The sequence below is a fragment of the Callithrix jacchus genome, chromosome 19 (genome assembly GCF_049354715.1).
Source record: "Callithrix jacchus isolate 240 chromosome 19, calJac240_pri, whole genome shotgun sequence".
NCBI lineage: Eukaryota > Metazoa > Chordata > Mammalia > Primates > Cebidae > Callithrix > Callithrix jacchus.
The window spans coordinates 52,931,637-52,952,149 of NC_133520.1; the positions used below are offsets into that span (position 1 = coordinate 52,931,637).

At 39.4% G+C, this 20,513-nt stretch overlaps 1 protein-coding gene across 15 annotated transcripts in view; it reads right to left on the reverse strand.

Annotated features, from left to right (window-relative positions):
- Positions 1–20,513, reverse strand: part of DISC1 (DISC1 scaffold protein) — a 371,616-nt gene that overhangs the window by 27,057 nt on the left and 324,046 nt on the right. For 7 of the 15 annotated variants that reach the window (XR_013530016.1, XM_054248129.2, XM_054248128.2 and 4 more), the window contains one exon: positions 5,612–5,888. Coding sequence is in view for 9 of the 15 variants with exons in the window: in XM_054248129.2 (XP_054104104.1) it covers positions 5,612–5,888 (277 nt within the window). In the remaining 6 variants the exon portion in view is untranslated. Of the gene's footprint in view, positions 1–3,869; positions 4,460–5,010; positions 5,889–20,513 lie in introns of those variants that run through there. The other 8 variants (XR_013530020.1, XR_013530019.1, XR_013530018.1 and 5 more) reach the window with 2 other exon arrangements.

The following is a 20,513-nucleotide window of genomic DNA, read 5'->3' on the forward strand; positions in this document are numbered from 1 at the left end:
ACAAACAGAAATCCTTGGTACTATATAGAATGAATAGCAAATGAGAAGGCAAATTTTCAGCTAGAAACAAAAAGAAGGTTTGAAATACACGTGTATCATCTTTGATGATTCTCTGCCTTTTCTGACTTTTTAATTAACCAACAAATCACCAACCCTGGTTGCATCCTGCTTGCCTCTAGGGCTCTACTCTTGGGAAAGATGGCTAGGTTTGCAAAACTTCAAAATGTAGTGGAGATAGAACTTTTCTTTATGTCCTATCTCTTTGCTTTCTCCCCAAAGACATTAACAAAAAGAGCAAAACCAGCTGATGGGTAAGTGAACATTTTCCCCTTGTCAGTTCTTGTCAAAAGTGGAGGAGATAGTAGGAGATCACGCGGTTGGGGATGTGCTCTTTGGAGAGTCAAAGTGAGTTTCCCAGACTCTGTCCCAGAGCCAGTAAATGTCAGAGAAAAGAAAGAATCAGATCTGGACCAGCTATGGCTAAAGAGGAAGCACTTTTGCCAAGTAGAGAGAGTTCTAGAATTGGAAATCAGTTTAAGACGAGGAGGACAAACATCTCCATTGTGAATCACCTTTTTCAGATTTTTTTTCATGTGAAATTGAGTAAAGAGGAATGGAGATGACTATGTTGTGGCTCACAGCATGACACCTCAAAGTGTGACACTCGGGCATGCTGAGTACTTTGAACTAAAGGAGATTGGAAGGGCTCAGAAGCAAGGTCTCTCTGTCCTTCTCCTGCCCTCCTCTCTCACACTCCTTTTCCTCGCTAGATGCAAGCCATAGAAACCAGAATTCCTCTTCCTCAAAGTCAATCACAGAAACTAGGACTCCTCTCCCCTAGAGAAACCATAAAACCTAGAAAGGTCACTGTCTTCCTTCTCGCTTGAAGACCCTCAATCCAGAGGAGTCCTGCCCCATATCCAAGAGGAAGAAATGCTACACAGAGCATCCAAGAAGAATCTGAACAGACAGGCCTGGCTGGTCTGCTCACCCCCGCAATCTATAACCGTTAGATCATACCCATTTTGTCCAGTCACCTTCCTTCATAGCTATTTAAACTTAAGCATAAAAATAATTTTCCCTGGGTCTTTGGGTCTTCATTTCTGAAGCCTACTGTGTCACGTAAAACTCCGATTAAATAAATGTGTTATGTTTTTCTGTTGTTAACTTGTTTTTGTAATAGGAGCGTTAGCCCTTACGATGGCTGAGGAAAGGTATCACACCTTTCCACCCCTTAACTTACAACGCTTTTTGAAGACCTAAATCTGAACAAATGAGGCTACATGGTTGGGTTCTGTCTTATTGCTAATTCCTTTCATTGCAGCTGTGTTCACACACTGGCACTCACATATTGCATGCGATGACTCAACATTGCCAGGTCCTCTTTTGGCCTCTTTGGTGGGAGCTACTGGCTCAGAAAGGAAGCAGCTGGGATGAGAAGTCTGGGAGGAATGATACTGTCCAGGGAGCACGTCATGTAGAAACAGTAGTAGAAACAGAAAACACCCCACAGGCCGGGTTACAGACAGGAAATAAAAGAATTACGCAGGTATTATTGCCAGAACAGTCAGTACAAAAGAGCCACTTCACTGGCTCACCGATTTCCCTGGCTCCTGTCTGGCCCAAATACAGTTTCTGTAACATTTATGAACCAGGGCCAATGGCAGCTGATCATTTCCAGAGTCCTTGAAAAGGCTTGGAGGACAGCTGTCGTGAAATTGGAAAAGGGCTCTTACAATTTGAGGAAGTTCATGCTAAGATTGGCACTGAGCCCCGTGGCGGACTTCCTCTGTAACAGAGTCCAAAGCAAATTGCTTTGCCTTAATGGGCCCAGCTGTAAAATGGGGGAATGGTGCTCAGCAGCCCAGCGAGGACCGTAGACACGGGGAAGGTGTTAATTAACGACAAAGTCCTTCTGATGACAAAGTGTCACCAGAATGCACATCACCACATTGGCCAGATACTCATGGAAAAGGCTTTGAAAACTCATCTCCCTGTGGACCTCTGTAAGAAGTCAGCAATTTTTCATGAAAGATGTAAGTCAAAAAGAAATTGACTGCCTTCAGGGCATCAAGCTTCAGTAGAGAAACCAGTATAGCATGGTCAGACCCAGCAGGGAGTTCCAAAGCAAAACCAACGCAGAGCTGCAAAGCTAATAGACATTTTAGCCACAGGATAAATGCAAAGTACCCAGACTTCAATGACTCCTTGGAAAAGACAGGCAGGAAAACAAAAACACCTTCCCAGTGAGAGCCTTGCTATCATTTTTTGTACCTTCAGTAGTCTAAAATCCTAGACCCGAATATAAACAGGAAGGTTTTGCTTCATTAAACCTTTCTCTGTCTAGATATCCTCCACTAACTCATTGCTCACATCTGCTTCTTGACAAAAATCAGAGTATATTATACATGTAAAGGAAAATTTCAAAATCTCGAGCTCCCCAAACTCCTTATACAAGAGGGGAAGTTAAGCCTGGAGACCGAGTCATGCAACACCCTCTCCCAAACAAATAGCTGTTCTAGCATTCTGCACACAAGAAGCATTTTAGATGTTTGTGACTGCCAGAAAGAGTGACAGAAACACAAGTTAACACAAATTAGCTCCTACTATGTATGTGTGTCTCATTTTGAGATGCATCCTTTTATTTAAATCTTCAGCACAGCTTCCTGAGACAGTTTTCATTATCCTCTCATCGAGATGGTGGTGTTTTTCTTAACAGATGAGGAGATGCGGCCTGTAAGAGACTTAATTGGGGATCACAGCAAACTCAGACTCCAGCCTTGGGCTCTTTCCAGCAGGCCAAACTGCCTTTTGATAGTCCTGAGACAAAAGCAACTGACTCAAACATCTATAGTCTGGTTTTTAAATGGGTAGACGTCTAAAACATTTTTTAAATCTTTTTTGTAAAGTCATACACAGTAAAATTCACTCTTTTTGGTGTGAAGTTATGAATTTAGACATACGCATAGTCACAAAACCACCACCACAATTGAGAAAGAGAATACTTTTATCATCCTGCCCCCAACTTCCATACACCAAATTCCTTTCTGTTGCTCTTGTAAATGAGTCCCTTCCCCTTTCCTGGAAACAGCGGATCTTTTTTCTGGACCCATAATTTTGAACTTTTCAGAAAACATCATCTTAAAATCCATGACACTCATGACTTCAAAGAATGGCTGCTCTCTCTGTAAATATAAACCCACCACTGCGATACAGGAACAGGGAAATGATACCAAAAGGCAGCAAAAGCTATAAAGACCCCTCTAAAGCACGCACCCACCCCCAAGAAAGCAACAAATAAACTACAGGACATCCTTAGCATTTCAGTTGGTGGAGAGGATCTGGAAGGCTCTCTAGGGACCCCCTGGAACTCCCAAACAGCAGCCATCACAGGACCTAGGATAAGGCTCTTCTCTTTATTCATCTTTGACCCTAAGCTTTCTATTTTTCCACAAATACAGCTCTGTGTTCTTATAGCCAGATAGTGAAATTGACAGGTGCTTACAATCATATGGATGAAAACTAATCCTCCTATGCCTGGGAAAGTCAGTCCCCAGAGAGCCTGGAAGGCTTAGGGCTCAGTTGGTAAAGCAGAGAAGGAGAAAGAGAGGTTGAAAGAGAGTGATGGGGCACAGTGCCCCAAAATATGGCACCTTGGCATTTGAGGAACAGCAGAAGCAGGAAAGTCTCTCTGACCTTCTGCAGCCATTCTCTTCTGAAGCAGGCCATAAATAATTCTCTGACCTTCCTCTAAAGTAGATTATAACACCCTCATCTTTAAAGTGTACACACTATGCCCAAAGGAAAGGAATATCCTTATCTCTGAAGACACAGGGATGCAGTGAAGAATCTGAACAAGCAGGCCTTACTAAGCTTCCCCCAGTTTATTGCCATTTACATCATACACCTTTTGTCCAATAATATTTCTCCACATCTGCCTGCTATTCATCAAATTTAAGCACAAAAATACACTGGTTTCTATTGCTTTGGGTTTTCATTTCTGAAGGCTCCTGTGTCACATACATTTTATATTGAACAAATTTGTATATTTTTCTCTTGTTACTCTGTCTGTATAGGTGCCTCAGCTGTGAACCTTTTGATGGATTTTTTAAAAGATACTTTTTTTCTCCCCTCCAGGAGGAAGGGATCTCTGCTGAATCAGTCCTGGCCTCCAGCAGAATCAATGACCCAGGGACTCCCATCACATACCTGGCTTGGCTTCTCACAGTCCCACACTGAGCTCCTGGTAGCTCACTTTGGAAAGCCAGCCACACCTTCAAAGACTCATTCCCAGAACCTGCAGTTTCTTCCACCCAGCAAGAAATCCTTGCTTAGGTGGCATTCCCTCCACCCCAGAATATTCTTTCAAGCCATCCTCCTGCAGCAGGTGGTAAGTTTTCAACACCTCTCCTCAGAGCATTGGAGGCCAGGCTTTCCTGAAGGTTCCCACCTGCAGTACCTGGGTTAAAAAAAGAGTTCAGATGTCTGTAAGTTAATGTAGTGCCTGTGATTGGGCCAGCAGGGATTCAGAGTGCAATGGTTGCTATCTTATAAGACTATGCCATCCAAATATAGGATTAAGGATCAATTTTCCAAGCAGTCCAGAGGCAGTGACTAAGAACACAAGTGTCTGCTCTGTGAAGGCCATCATCCTGTAGATGAGATGTGAGGCTGCCAGGGCGGGCCTGGGGAGGTGGCAATTTCCCCACCCACCAGTGGTGAGTCTTGGCAAAGACCCAGAAAGGAGGCACAGCCAACACCTAACATCAACCATCAGACTTGAAGGCCATGTGTCATGTTCCTCCAGCCTCTAAATGCTTTTCCCTTTTCACACTTAGAACACCTGGGAACCTGGATTGACAAAGAGCTCTGAAGCCTCAGGTCATGGCACTGAAATCAGGAAAAACTTCCTAGGGGCTTTTTATGGAAAAGACTCTTGTTAGGGTGGGAGGGCAAAAGTAAGGAGAGGAAGGGGAAGGGAGAGGGGAAAGAGGGTAGAAAAAAAGAAAGTTAAATAAAATAATATTTTAATTTGTAATACATAGATCTCAGGCCAAACTTTAGTTGTGCATATGAAAGAAGAACATGATAAGCATTCATTATGATCTGGTTTTGGTAAAAAGAATTAATGGGATATATACATATATTTGAATGTTTCATTCAAATAAATAACAACGTATTGTAATATATAGATTCTAAATATATAATTAAATATCACATATGGCACATGACATATAATTTATAGTATATATATTTAATGTCATTATGGCATATATACTCTATAGTGTATATAACTGTCATATATATGACATATATAATGCTATATATGGTAATTCTATATTAGACTGCATATTCTAATTCTAGCCACTAAATTAGAATGAAAGTGGAACTATATATGCCAAAAGCTGGGTTTTTTTGCTCTTCTGTATTTCAAACTTCTACAAAAATTCTACATTTTTTTGTAATCATATTCAAGAGTTATTGAAACTTTTAAAAGCTTATATAGCTCAATGGGAAGCCCTCCCAATATTAATTGTTTCTATTTGGAGCATGGTCCCAAAGCACCCCTTAGAATAGGGTCCCCTCTGGACACCATGTGGAAAGGACAGACCTCTTTCTGTTCGCCTCCAGCCCAGTGCAGAGAGGGGTTCAGGTGACCCTTCCATTCTTCCAGGGCCTGCAAAGGGGTCTTCCTCTCATCCTCAGAGTGGAGCCTAGGGGGAATGGGAGGAGCCGCTGAACAGACAGCTCCCACTAGGTCATCCATCTGCCCCTCATCTTCTACAGACAGGCTGCCCTTGGCTTCATGGAGTTGTAGCCTCTGGATAAGCAATCGACAAGCTTCCAAGTCAGCTTCCCACACTTTTCCAAGCAGTGGACACTTGCAGCTGAGACAGAGAGGAAACAAAGGCATAAAAATGAACTCAGTGATATTTCATCATACCAAGTCAATAGCTTGTCTATCTGGCTAAATGTCAGCTAGTCATCTTCTAATTCATGACTTAAATTCTCAGTGATGAATTATTTCAACTAGAAGAGTCATCAGAGGGACCAGATTTGTACACCATCAAGTTACCATGAAACGTGCTGGTCCTTGGCTGCTTGGTCTGCAAAGGCATCCAAAATCCTATGTATTTTTCGAAACTCAGCAACCAGTACGACACGGCTTCTGCTCATAACCGTTTTCAGCCCTACTGGCTTGCTTTGACTCCTCAGGCCTGACCAACTCTTCCAAGTTAGATCATTTCTCTCCATCCATTTCCCACCAACACACATATACCCAGGCCTTCATCTGAGTAAATCATGTTATCTTCAGAACTCGGCTTAAATAACCTTTTAGGGGGAAACATTATCTGCCTTCCAACTGGAAAATATGATGGGTCTCTTAGCATTTTTTACTTTTATTTCGGAGTATTTATCACAGTTCCAATTATTTATGTGATTATTGGGTTTTTTTCCCCCTGAGGGTAGGGCTTATAACTACGTTGTTCTCCACTCTATTGCTAGACTGTATTTTATTAGTCTGTTTTCATACTGCTATAAAGAACTACCCAAGACTGTTTTTATAAAGGAAAGAGGTTTAACTGACCCAAAGTTCAGCGTAGCTGGGGAGGCGTTAGGAAACTTATTCATGGCAGAAGGTGAAGGGGAAGCAAGGCACCTTCTTCACATGGTGGCAAGAAAGAGAAGTGCAGAGCAAAAAGAGAAAGAGCCCCTGGTAAAACCATGAGATCTCGTGAGATCTCACTATCCTGAGAACAGCACTGGGAAACTGTCCCCATGACTCAGTTACCTCCACCTGGTCTCCCTTGACATTTGGGGATTATGGGGATCTTGATCCAAGATGAAATACGGTGGGGACACAAAGCCTAACCACATTAGTTCACCACTGGCCCCTCCCAAATCTCATGTCCCTTTCAAATTTCAAAACCAATCATGCCTTTACAACAGTTCCCCAAAGTCTAAATTCATTCCAGCATTAGCCAAAAATTCCAAGTCCAAAGTCTCATTCATCTAGAAACCTTGTAAAATAAGAAAGAGACTTGAGATAAGTCAAGTCTCTTTCATCTAGGAGCCCTGTAAAATAAAAAACAAGTTAGTTAGTTCCAAGATACAATGGGGATACAGACATTGGATAAATGCTCCCATCCCAAATGGGAGAAATTGGCCAAAACAAAGGGGCTACAAGGCCTCATGCAACTCTAAAATCCAGCCAGGCAGTCAAATCCTAAAGCTCTGAAAGCTCCTTTGACTCCATGTCTCACATCCAGGTCATGCTGATGCAAGAGGTGGATTCCTATGTTCTTGGACAGTTCTACCCCTATGGCTTTGCAGGGCATAGTCCCCTTCCCAGCTGCTTTCACAGGCTGGCACTAAGTATCTGCAGCTTTTCCAGGTGCATGGTGCAAGCTATTAGTGGATCTACTATTCTGGGGTTTGGAGGATGGTGGCCCTCTTCTCACAGCTCCACTAGGCAGTGCCCCAGCAGGGACTCTGTGTGGGGGCTCCAACCCCACATTTTCCTTCCACACTGCCCTAGCAGAGGTTCTCCATGAGTGCTCCATCCCTGCAGCAAACTTCTGCCTGGACATCCAGGCATTTCCAGACATCCTCTGAAATCTAGGCACAGGTTCCCAAACCTCAATTCTTGACTTCTGTGTACCCACGGGTCCAACACCACATGTAAGCTGCCAAGGCTTCAGGCTTGCACCCTCTGAAGCAACAGACTGAGCTGTACAATGGCCACTTTAGCCATGGCTGGGACACAGGCACCAAATCCTGAGGATGCATAAAGCAGCAAGGCCCTGGGCCCAGCCCAAGAAACTGTTTTTTCCTCATAGGTCTCCAGGCCTGTGGTGGGATGGGCTGCCATGAAGACCTCTGACAGGCCCTGGAAACATTTTCCCCATTGTCTTGGGGATTAACATTTGGCTGCTTGTTACTTATGTAAATTTCTGCAGCAAGCTTTAATTTCACCTCAGAAAATGGAATTTTTTCTATTGCATCATCAGGCTGCAAATTTTCTTAAATGTTATGCCCTGCTTCCCTTTTTAACATAAGTTCCAATTGCAAATCATCTCTTTGTGAATGCATAAAAATAAATTCTTTTAAGAGGACCCAAGTCATTTCTTGAATGCTTTGCTGCTTAGGCCTTTCTTCGACTAGATACCCTAAATCAGTCTCTCAAGTTCAAAGTTCTGTAGATCTCTAGGGCTGGGGCAAAAGGCTGCCCATCTCTTTACTAAAGCAAAACAAGAGTCACCTTTATTCAAATTTCTAACAAGTTCCTCATCTCTGACACCACCTCAGCCCGGACTTCATTGTCCATATCACTATCAGCATTTTGATTAAAGCCATTCAACAAGTCTCTAGGAAATTCCAAACTTTCTCACATCTTCCTGTCTTCTTCTGAGCCCTCCAAACCGTTCCAACCTCTGCCTACTACCCAGTTCCAAATCTCTTTCACATTTTTTGGTATCTTTATACCATCTTCAACATGGATCATGAATTTAAATACATACGATGCCCAGCATACAATGTAAATGTGCAAAGCAGGGAAGGGATGATACAAAGCATAACAACTAATATTCAGCTTCAGTGGTAGAAGACAATAGAAAGGAGTGACCCTGGCTAGTTAGGAAGACATATCCCTGTATATGGAGCACATATCATCAACCCATCAGCTCAGGCACACTGAAACTGTAAGAAATGTAAATTCAATGTTGACAAAAATTTTGATTTTTTTGGAAAGCCAAAAATTAGGAATTGCCAATGAAAATATATATTTTCATCCATCCAGACAGCTTCATGCTAGATATTTTCTATAGACTTAACTTCCATTTAATAATCATTCCTCCTACTGTCTCTACTCTGCTATTCAATCCACTGTTGTATTCTAAATTTCAGTTACTTTTAATTTGATTTTCTTTTATGTATTCCAGTTCTCCATCAACATTCTCCAACATGTTTCCTATTTTTTTTAGACATATGGATTCTCCCAAAGCCAACATCCATAAATGAGATCAGAAGGAAAAACAAGGAATTAGGCAGAAGTAATATTAGAAGAGATTATCAGCAAAGAATATCATGTATTGACAATGAACATCAAACCACACATTTCGGAAGTACTACAACTCAAAATAGGAAAAGATCAAAGAAAACACACACCTAGGCCCATCATAATGAAACTTCTAAACACCAAAGACAGAATGAAACTCTTAAAAGCAGTGAGAGAAAAGAAAGGCACATTAACTTCAAGGGAAGAAAAGTATGGGTGACAGAAACAGTGAATGGTAGAAGACAATCAAACATCTTTAAAATGCTGAAAGAAATTAACTGCCAATCTAGAATTATGCAACCATTCTGAACTTTCTTCAAAAATCCAAGTAAAATAGGCTAGGCGTGGTGATTGACAATGGGAGAGGCATAATGGGACTTCTCATGTACAAGAAGCAATTTATTTCTTGATGGTGATGGTTTCATGAATTCATTTAGTGAAAATTCATCAAGTTGTACATTTGTGATGTATGTATTTTATGTCTATGCCAATCTAAAATAACAAAAAGAGAAAAAATATAATAAGAAAAGGATGAAGGAAGGAAAGGAAGAAAATAAAAAGGGAAGGAAGGGAGGGAAGGAGAGTGAGAGAGGGAACAGATTTTCTGAGATGCACTGGAGCAGAAGTACAGGAATGGGGTCTGATGCACATTGGAAACAGCAGTCCTTATTTGGGGGCACTTTGGTATTTTCATTTTCCTAATTTTAGCCAATCTAATAGGTAAAAGGTGGGATCTTGTCTGAAGTTGCGTTTCTCCACTAGGATCATTTCATAGCCACTCAGACTTTCTTCTGTGCATTATCTTTCATATTCATTGCCTGTTTATTCCTTTCTTGGGTTCCCTATCCTTTTCCCAAGGGTTTTGTTGGAGGAGCCATTTTATTACCACTTCAATATCTTTAACCTTTACACTCTATTCAATTTTTCCATTTATTCTTCCATCCATTTAAATATTTTATATAACCTTTATATAAATTAATCTATTTTCTTTTCTTTCTTTTTTTTTTTTAAGACAGAGTCTTGCTCTGTCACCAGGCTGGAGTGCAGTGGCACGATCTCAGCTCACTGCAACTTTTGCTTCCGGGATTCAAGCAATTTTCATGCCTCAGCCTCCCGAGTAGCTGGGATTACAGGCACACATCACCACATCCAGCTTGTTTGTTTGTTTTTTCAGTAGAGATGAGGTTTCACCATGTTGGCCAGGACGATCTCAATCTCCTGACCTCATGGGTGATCCACCCACCTCAGCTTCCCAAAGGGCTGGAATTACAGGTGTGAGCCACCAGACACCGTCTAAATTAATCCACTTTCTTGAATTCCCGACCTCAGGTGATCTGCCCATTTTGGTGGCCTCCAAAGTGCCTGGATTACAGGCGTGAGCCTCCACGCCCATCCAATTAATCCACTTTCTAATGAATTTCCAATGTATTGTTACATGTTTGTTCATAATTTTAAAAACGATTTTAAAAGTTACTTGTTTATAGATCTCCTTTTAGGCATATGTTTTACTTATTCTTTTTCTGATTTATCTTATTTAGTCTTATCAAAGGTTTGCTATCTTATTAACCTCTTCAAAGAACAAATTTTTGCTTTGTTAATCTTCACATTGATTTTTGTGCACTATTTTATTGATTTGTTCCTATCTTTATATTTCCATTTTCCCCATCATTTGGATTATCTTAATTTTTATTAGCTTCTGATAAACACTTAACTCACTTGTTTTCTTTTTCTTATTTTCCTCTCTTGATATTTTAATGTTATAATAAATATATTTAAAGCTCTTAATTTTTGTCTGAATAATACTTTAACCATGTTCAATATATGTTTATTTAAATTTTTAATTATTAAATATTTTAAATATACAGAAAAATACCAAAAATAATTTAACAAACATCTATGGGCCTATCATAAAACCATCAGTTCATAATATTTTTCTGTAATTGCTTTATATTTATTTTTAGAATTTACAGCATTATTGTCCAGCAGATTTTACAGACAGCTTTTTCGTGTCTTTCTTAATGTTTTCCTTGTTAATTCAAGGGCTGTATAGTGGTATGCTTTTCAGTTTCTAAACAGAAGAATTTTTTCTCACCTCCCTTTTTGTTAGATTAATATCTAATTTTATTGCATACTGGTTCAGAATTAACTGTGTAAAATTAACTGAGGCTTCTTCTATCACCTAGTACTTCATTGATTGTTGTAAATTTTCCATATGTGTCCACAAATGAGCATTGTGTTCACTGAGTGTAAAGCGAAGGTATATTATGTCATTAAAATTTTTATTTTTTTTGTTGTGTGCTTCATCTGTGAGTTTCAGAAATGAGTGTTTTAAATTTCCAACTATAATTCTTGACTCTTCCATTTCATCCCACAGTTTTATTGGTTGTTTTATGAGTCTCAGACTATGATTTTAGATACCTAGGGGTTCCAATCATTAAATTTTCTAACTGCTTCTTTTCTATAGATGACAATTTTCATTGTTTATATGATATTTTAGCCTTAAAGTCTATTTTCTCTGATATTAACATGGTTATTCCAACACTCTTTTAGTTCCATTTTACCCAGCTTATCTTTTTACTATTCTATGTTTTCAGTCTATTTGCATATTTTAAAAATGACACCTACACAAAACATTTGCTGAATTGTATGAAACCCATTCTAAGATTTTGTCTTTGAATTGCTGGTCTTAACCCATGTAGTCTCAATAATTGTAATTACTGTGAAATTACTGGTGTTTTCTCATTGATTTTAGCCTAGTTTTTCAATTTTAAAAATTCACTACTTTTTTCTATCTTTTTTCTTTTTATTAAATTCACATACAATTGCAAGAAAAAATATAGAGAGATCTCATGTACCTATACCCAATTCTTAATAATAACAACACTTTGCAAAACAATAGTACAATATCATACCAGAGTACTGACATTGATGAAATCCACTGATCATTGTCAGAGTTCCCATTGTGTGTGTGTGTTCATAGTTTTATACAATTTTATCACTTGTGTAGGTTCAGGTATCCCCTACCACATTCAAGATTCAGAACAATTCAATTATCACATGAATCTCTGTGTCCCCTTCTGTAACCACACCCACCTATGCCCTATCCTCCCCCTCCCTAGTTCCTGGAGACCACTAAGTCTGTTACCCCTTTTTAAAATGTTGTCATCTCAAAAATAGTATATAAACAGAATCATAAAGTAAATACCTTTAGGGATTTGCTTTTTTTTTTTTTGGCTCAGTATAATTTCCTGAAGATTTGTGTATCAATTGTTTATTTCCTTTTAACTGCTGAGTACTATTCCATGCTATGTATGTACCACAGTGTGTTTAACCATTCACCCACAGAAAGACATTTCAGATATTCCTAATATGGGTATATTATGAATAAAAGATACTATAAACATCTGTGCACAGGCATTTGCATAAAATTAAAATTTTCATTTTTCTGAAATAATTGTCCAACAGTGCAATTGCTGAGTTGTATCATACTTACATGTTCTGTTTTGTAAGAAACTGCCCAACTGTTTTTCAGAGTGGCCATACCATTTGTGTTCTTATCAGCAATGCATGAGTGATCTTGTTTCTTTGCATCCTCACCAATATTCGGTGTTACATTTTTTTTGTTTTTACCATTCTGAGAGGTATGTAATGTTATCTCATTGTGGTTTCCATTTCCATTACCTTCATGTCTAATGATGTTGACTATCTTTTCATGTGCTTCTTTGCCATCTATATAGCCTCTTCAGTGTGGTATGTGTTATGTCTTTGCCTCTTTTCTACTTGAATTTATATTTTTTAGTGTTGGCTTTTGAGACTTTATACATTATAGATACTAATAATTTTTCAGATACACATGAAAAATGGTTACAAATATGTCTACCAGTCTCTAGCTTGTCTTCTCATTCTCTTCACATGAAACTTTACAGAGCAAAAGGTTTTACTTCAAAGAAGTTTCAGCCTATCAACCTTTCCTTTTACTTGATTGTGCTTCTAGTGTCAAGTCTTAGAAATCTTTGCCTTGTCTTAGGTCTCAATGACTGACTCCTATTTTTTTTTTCCTAAAAGTTTTATAGTTTTATATTTTACAGTTAGGTCCTTGATCCATTTTAGGTTAATTTTTGTATGAATTATGAAACTTAGTTTGAGTTCATCTTTTGTCAATGAGTTCAGTAGCTCCAGCTCCATTTGTTAAAAATTACATTGTTCCTTCATTTAATTACCTTTATACCTTTGCCAAAGATCATTTGAGCATATTTTTGTGGATCTATTTTTTAGGATTTCATTTTAATTTATTTATAGTATGTTGGATCATATCTCTTTGTATAGTTTGCATAATAATTGCTCTGTGTATTATAATATGCAGGTGGCATTACCATCAACTGGCACCAATATCTCACTACTTTAAGTATGCAAATAAACCTGCCTTCCATTTCAGTCTCTTTACCTTTTGCACTTTAAAATATTATTGTCTGGTTGGGTTCAGTGGCTTATATCTGTAATCCCAGCACTTTGGGAGGCTAAGGCAGACGGATCACCCAAGGTCAGGAGTTTGAGACCAGCCCAACCAATATGGTGAAACCCCATCTCTACTAAAAATACAAAATTTAGTTGGACACAGTGGCACATACCTGTACTTCTAGCTACTTGGTAGGCTGAGACAGGATAATCACTTGAACATGGGAGGCAGAGGTTTCAGTAAACTCAGATCATGCCACTGCACTCCAGCCTGGGTGACAGAATGAGACTCCATCTCAAAAATAAAATAAAATATTATTGTCTTAAGTTTCGGATGACATTACAATTAATTTGTTTCAATCACCATAATACACTATATAAAACTCATTAGGTAAAGGATAGTCTACTGTAATTCTACTCTTTCCATTTTTCTATATCTCTTTCTGTAGCTCCAAGAGAATTTTGTCTAGCTAATCTTTAATCTGCTAACAACAAATACATGTAGTTTTCTTCATCTGGGAGTATCTTTATTTCCTCTTCATTCTTAAAGAATAATTTTGCTGGATGTAGCATTCTAGGTTGACAGGTTTTTGTTGTTGTTGTTGTATTTGATAATTGTGCCACTTCTTTCTGGTTTCCATAGTTTCAAGTGATAAATTCACTGTTATTGAAATTGTTGTTTCCCTATAGGTAATAAATCATTTATTTATCTCTGGGTGTTCTCAAAAACTTTTTCTTGTCTTTAGGTTTTAGAAGCTCAATTCTTATGTGTCTTAGTGTGGATTTAGTTTTATTTATTCTCCTGGGGATTTGTGTAGCTTCTTGAATCTGTAGGCTTGTGCCTTTCACCAAATTCAGGGAGTTTTTAGCCATTGTTTCTTCAAATATTCTTTAGCCCCACTCTCCTTTTCTCCTTTTAAAATTCAGTGATATAAATGGTTTATCTTTTGCTATGTCCTACAGAGCTCAAGGCTCTGTCAGTTTTTTTTTCAGTCTATTGTTTCTTGTTCAGATTGGGTAAATTCTATTAATCTGTTCTCAATTTCATGGAATCTATCCTCTGTCACCTTCACTCTACCTTTAAGCCTGTGCAATGAGATTCTTATTTCTGCTTTCGTATTTTCAGTTCTCTAATTGACATCTGGTTTTTTAAAAAATTTTTATATCTTTGCTGACCTTTTCTGATTTTTTCATTTGTTGTAATAGCTTATTAAAGCATTTTCATGACTGTATACAATTATTGTCACATAATTCCAACATCTGATTCATCTCCATGCTAGTATCAGTTGACTGCCTTTCCTCATTCAAGCTGTGTTTTCCTTGGTTTTGATTATGATGAATGGTTCCTAATTATATCTTGGGCACATCGGCCATTATGTTAAAAAAAAATCGTTGAGTTCTATTTAAATCTTTTATTTTATGAGGGAATTCTGTTTAAGTTTTATCATGCAGATCCTGTCCTACTTTTCTATAGGCTGTGGTTCCAGTGGAATTTTTATTTTTGAAGCCTTGCAGTGTGGTTTTTTTGTTTGTTTGGCTTTGAGTTTTGTTTTGGAGTTGGTTGTTTTGTTGTTGTTTGCCTGCTTGATTCATCTGGCTCTATGAGAACTTCCATTGGTCCCTGATGGTGCTAGCTGAAGGGACAGAAGGGGCCTACCCCCAGGTCAGGTCTGAATGTCTCTTGATGGTGGTGTAGTCTCAGGCTTTGGAGGACAAGAAGACTTCCCTGGTTGGGTATCTAATGTGGCAGAAATCCCCTTGCCCTTGGTGGGGCAGGGAGGGGAGAGGAGAACCCTTCCCAAGGTGGACATCTGTTGTGGCAGTGTCCCTCTTGCCAGTGACTCCTGGCTGGCCAGGTGTCTCTGGGAGAGGGAGGGAGTTGGAGGCCAGCAGAGAAGGAGAGAACTCCTCTGGCTGCTTTTTGTTAGCAGGGCTCCCAATCCAGGGCAGGACCAAACCTAGTTGAGCTGCCTTTGGTTGCTTGGTTGAATGTCAGGGAACCCAGGTCTAGGTCATCTTCCTTGATGAGGTAGGTACGCAGGAAGCCCTGAAGCTATGTTTTCCTTCTAGTCCTACAGTCCTAAGCCAGATTACTATTCTCTCACTGTCTTTTAGAGTTCTCATTCGATTAGCTCCTGCATTATGTTGAGGATTTAGTATTGCATTAGTGGGAAGAAGCAGAGAGAAATGGGTCCATGCCCTTTTTTCCCAGACCAGGAATCCTCCCTTACTTTTTTTTTTTTGAGACGGAGTTTCGCTCATGTTACCCAGGCTGGAGTGCAATGGCACAATCTCGGCTCACCGCAACCTCCGCCTCCTGGGTTCAGGCAATTCTCCTGCCTCAGCCTCCTTAGTAGCTGGGATTACAGGCACACGCCACCATGCCCAGCTCATTGTTTGTATTCTTAGTAGAGATGGGGTTTCACCATGTTGACCAGGATGGTCTCGATCTCTTGACCTCGTGATCCACCTGCCTCCCTTACTTTTTAAATATTTTATTTTATTTTTCTCTTTTCCCACTTTCTATTAGGTGGATCAAATCTTCTTCTATTGGTCTAAAAATTATACACTATATTTTCGTCTTCTGGTAGTTTTCTTTGTAAGACCATATTTATGTTTTTTCATATAAATTTGCTGAGCTTTTCAATTTCTATATCTTTCTCTCAAACAAGAAGAAAAGTGCCTTAATATATTTTCACCTCACTATCATTCTACCTCTATCCCACGCCTGAAGCAATAAATTGATATATATTTTGAGGCTATATTTTAGTTCTAGATTTTTATTAAGATATATTTTTGGCCGGGCATAGTGGCTCACCTGTAATTGCAGCTCTTTGGGAGGCTGAGGTGGGCAGATCACAAGGTCAGGAGATCAAGACCATCCTGGCCAACATGGTAAAACCCCATCTCTACTAAAAATACACACACACAAAAATTAGCTGGATGTGGTGGCATGTGCCTATGATCCCAGCTACTTGGGAAGTTGAGGCAAGAGAATCGCTTGAACCCAGGAGGCAGAGACTGGAGTGAGCCAAGATCCCACCACTGCACTCCAGTCTGGTGACAGAGCAAGACTATCTCAAATATATATACATACGTGTGTGTGTGTATATATGTGTGTGTGTGTGTGTGTGTGTGTGTGTGTGTGTATATTTCTGTTGTTTATTGGTAAGTTCTCTATTTCATCAACAGTAAAAAATTTGCTAAGGTTTATTTGCATACTCTGTGACACAGCTCATACTCTCTTCCTACATTTTTCATCTTGTTGAAATACTTCCTCTAAGAATGTTCCCAAGAAGCTCGTGCATGATAAATCTTTTAAGTATTTCCAGGTCTCATAGTCCCATTTAAATAATGGTTTTATTTCATATTCTTGGTTCCACATTTTGAAATTATTACTTAATAGCCTCTTGTATTATGTGTTCTATTGAGAAATCTGAGATCAATCTAGTTCTTATCCTTTAATAATTGACTTGCTCTTAGAATTTTATCTCTATCATTGTCTTACATAAATTTTATTACAACCTATTGAGATATGCCCCTCATCTTTTTTTCTATCCTGTGTTTTACACTCTATGAGCCTATCCATCCAAGGTTTTATATATTTTCCTTTTTCTGGGAAGTTCTCAATCATTCTCTCATATGTTTCCTTTCATTCTTCTATTGATTATTTTCTTTCCTACTGGGATTCTTTTTATATGAATGTCGATCCAAAAAATGCTATTCTTCATATTGCTTCACTTATCTTTTAAGTTTTGTCTCTCTCTCTCTGACTGTTGCTGATGTCCTCTGAGAATTTCTGAGATCTTCTGGCTCACTAATTGGTTTTTCAGCTGAATCCATTTGGTACTCAATGCATTTACTGAAACTTAAAAAAAAATTATACTTTGTATTCTTTGATTTTCCATTCGACTCCTTTTTAAGGCTTCATGTTTCATGTCATATTTCCAACATCCTTCTTTATCTTTGGGGAATATTTTATATGTCTATTGAACACCTCGTATGTCCGCTTCACTAATTATGTTTCATCAGGTTTTAGCCATTCCATCCATTATTGTTCTTTTGTAGCAGTTGCCTCCAAAGCAGTCTTGTTTATTTTTCAAATGAGTTCGTATTTCCGTAGGCATATTAACTGCTTAGGCTGGTCTTGGATCTTTGGAGAAGTGGATACAGGCAAGGCCCTAACTTGTGCAGGTCCCAATGGGTTCAGGTGGTAGAAGGGTGAGGGAAAAGAGCCTCTGGGGGAATCATCTGTGCTCCCAGAAATATAGTCTCCCTCAGTTGTAATGACCTATCCCTTGGCGAACAGGGAGGATGGGGACGATGATGATCCCAGCCATCTGCTCAATCCCCTCCCAGGCAGTGCTCCTCTGCTACTGCTTGTCAAGCCTCGGTACCTTGAGCCTCGCTGCCAGCAGGTGTTTGTTTCTAGAAGCACCTAGGTAGGATTGACCTTCCTCAGCAATGTGAAGGAGGAAAAAAGGGGCATGTGTGAAAAGCTCTCCTCCACTCTATCATTCGTTTCCCTTCCACATGTGGGCCGAATCACCTTCGGTTACCTGAGGACTTCTCTGTTATTTTTTATTATAAACTTGACAGATCCATCAACATCTCTCTGGCTTCTATGATGTGTGCAAGGCTGGATTCAAAGGAAAGAGCCTTTGAAAGAAAAAAAGGTTTGCTGCTTCTGTAACTAATTTTCTATATTACAATAACTGGAATACTGTAACTTTGTGTCTATTTGCGATTTGATGGGACAGAGAATGTGTACCCTGAGTGGGAGTAGGGCTAGTCCCCAAACTTCTTTTGAGAAAGAAGTCAATTTTCTTTTAGAAAGAATGTCAAAGTTTGGAAGCCAATTTGAGGGATGCTAAGCTGAGTGCTGAGGAAAATATGTAGGTGTAAAATTACAGTGTAATTTCATAATACATAATCATTTCATCAAGCTTTAGATTTTTAAGATATCTGCTTATTGCATCTGTTTGTACTATAGAGAGTAGTGGTTGACTTTGAAGTCTTTTAGAAGTTTTGCTATTTCTGCCCAGGGAAAACAATTAGGTCATTAGTAATAATTCTTAAAGAGAATGACTCATAGCTACTTGAACTGTGTGAGATCTTTGGTGATGTTTTCACAACCAGTAATGAGGCAGCTAGAAGATACAATTTCAGTATTTGGGGTAAGTTCTTTTTTTTGAGACTGAGTCTCACTCTGCTGCCCAGGCTGGAATGCAGTGGTGAGATGGCTCACTGCAACCTCCACCTCCTGGGTTCCAGCAATTCTCCTCCCTCAGCCTCCCAAGTAGTTGGGATTACCCATGCATGCCACCACACTCAGCTAATTTTTTTGCATTTTTAGTAGAGACAGGGCTTCACCGTGTTGGCCAGACTGGTCTCGAACTCCTGACCTCAGGCAATTCACCCACCTTGGCCTCTCAAAGTGCTGGGATTATAGGTGTGAGCCACTGCGCCTGCCCTGGGGGTAAGTTCTTGAGAAGAGAATTGATATTCACCATTCCTGTTATTCCTGCCAGTTGGAAGTAAAATGGGGTCTAGGAGATCATCTGAGTTTGGCTTGACTCCTCCTGGGACCCAAGCATGTGTGCATTTTTCTATGGGGAATGGTGCTGTGGGAGAGGGTAGGCAGCAAGTTGGTGAGTTTCTATCCATTTTAGGAGAGGAAATACTGAGTTCTGACACAGATGCCAAGAGTTTCAGCTCTTATAACCAAACTCTCTTTCCTGATTTATTAATACGTCCACTTAAATGGCATTAGAATTTTACTCCATTTTTTGGAAGCTTTGAAAATAACCAGGTCTTGGCTGGGGGCGGTGGCTCATACCTGTAATCCCAGCACTTTGGGAGGCTGAGGCAGGCAGATCACCTGAGGTCAGGAGTTCGAGACCAGCCTGACCAACATGGTGAAACCCCCTCTCTATTAAAAATACAAAATTAGCCGGGTGTGGTGGCACATGCCTGTAATCCCAGCTACTCGGGAGGCTGAGGCAGGAGAATCACTTGAACCCAGGAAGCAGAGGTTGTGGTGAGCTGAGATTGCAGCATTGCACTCTAGCCTGGGCAACAAGAGCAAAACTCCCTCAGAAAAAAAGAAAAGAAAGAAAAGAAGAAAGAAAAGAAAGAAGGAAGGAAGGAAGGAAGGAAGGAGAAAGAAAGTAAGAAAGAAGGAAGGAAGGAAGGAAAGAAAGAAAATAACCAAGTCTTTTTATGTGGCCAATAGTTCTAAAATTTCCACTGCAAACTGATGAAGTTAGAATAGTTCTCGTGTGCCTATAGGCATGTTATTCCCTGGACAACTTATCCTCCAATTCAGAAAAAAAAGTTGTTATTAGAAATGTTTAAATTTTATTCCTTTGTCTTTCATTTTCCAAGAAAGAAAAAGTAACACTATTTTCCCCTGAGCTTTTGGAAATTTTAGCCTTCTTCTCCAATGCCATTTCATAATATGAAAGGACGAAATGTAGTATAAGAAACAGTATTTAACAAGGAACCTGTAGTGGTCATTGTTCGTCGCTGAACTACCATCTCTTTCTTGTTTTGCCCTTCCTAATAGTGTTTGGTTTATATTCAGGCCTCCCTTGGAACACAACAGATAGCAACCCCTCCCTGGTTTCTTAGTTAGAATGTGATGAGATTCAGGAAATTAACCTATAACAATCCCCTTCATAGTTATCAGAAATATAAATTAGGTAAAACCAATGGTTCATCCTTTCCAAAATTCAACCTGCCAGTGACAAGAGGCATTTTGCAGAAAGGCAGTGCAGTCACTCATCATCATCCTCATCCTCATCTCCCACCACCACCGTCATCACCTTTGTTAATAGCTTTTGGCCACGTGTTGTTCTAAGAGTTGTACATATATTACTTCATTTAGTCTTCAAGACAACCTCATGAGGTGAGACGGTACTGCTACATTGTAGTGTTTTAAAAACATAACCTTTAATCTTTTGACATTCCTATAATAAAGAGCTGAATCTCAGCTGAC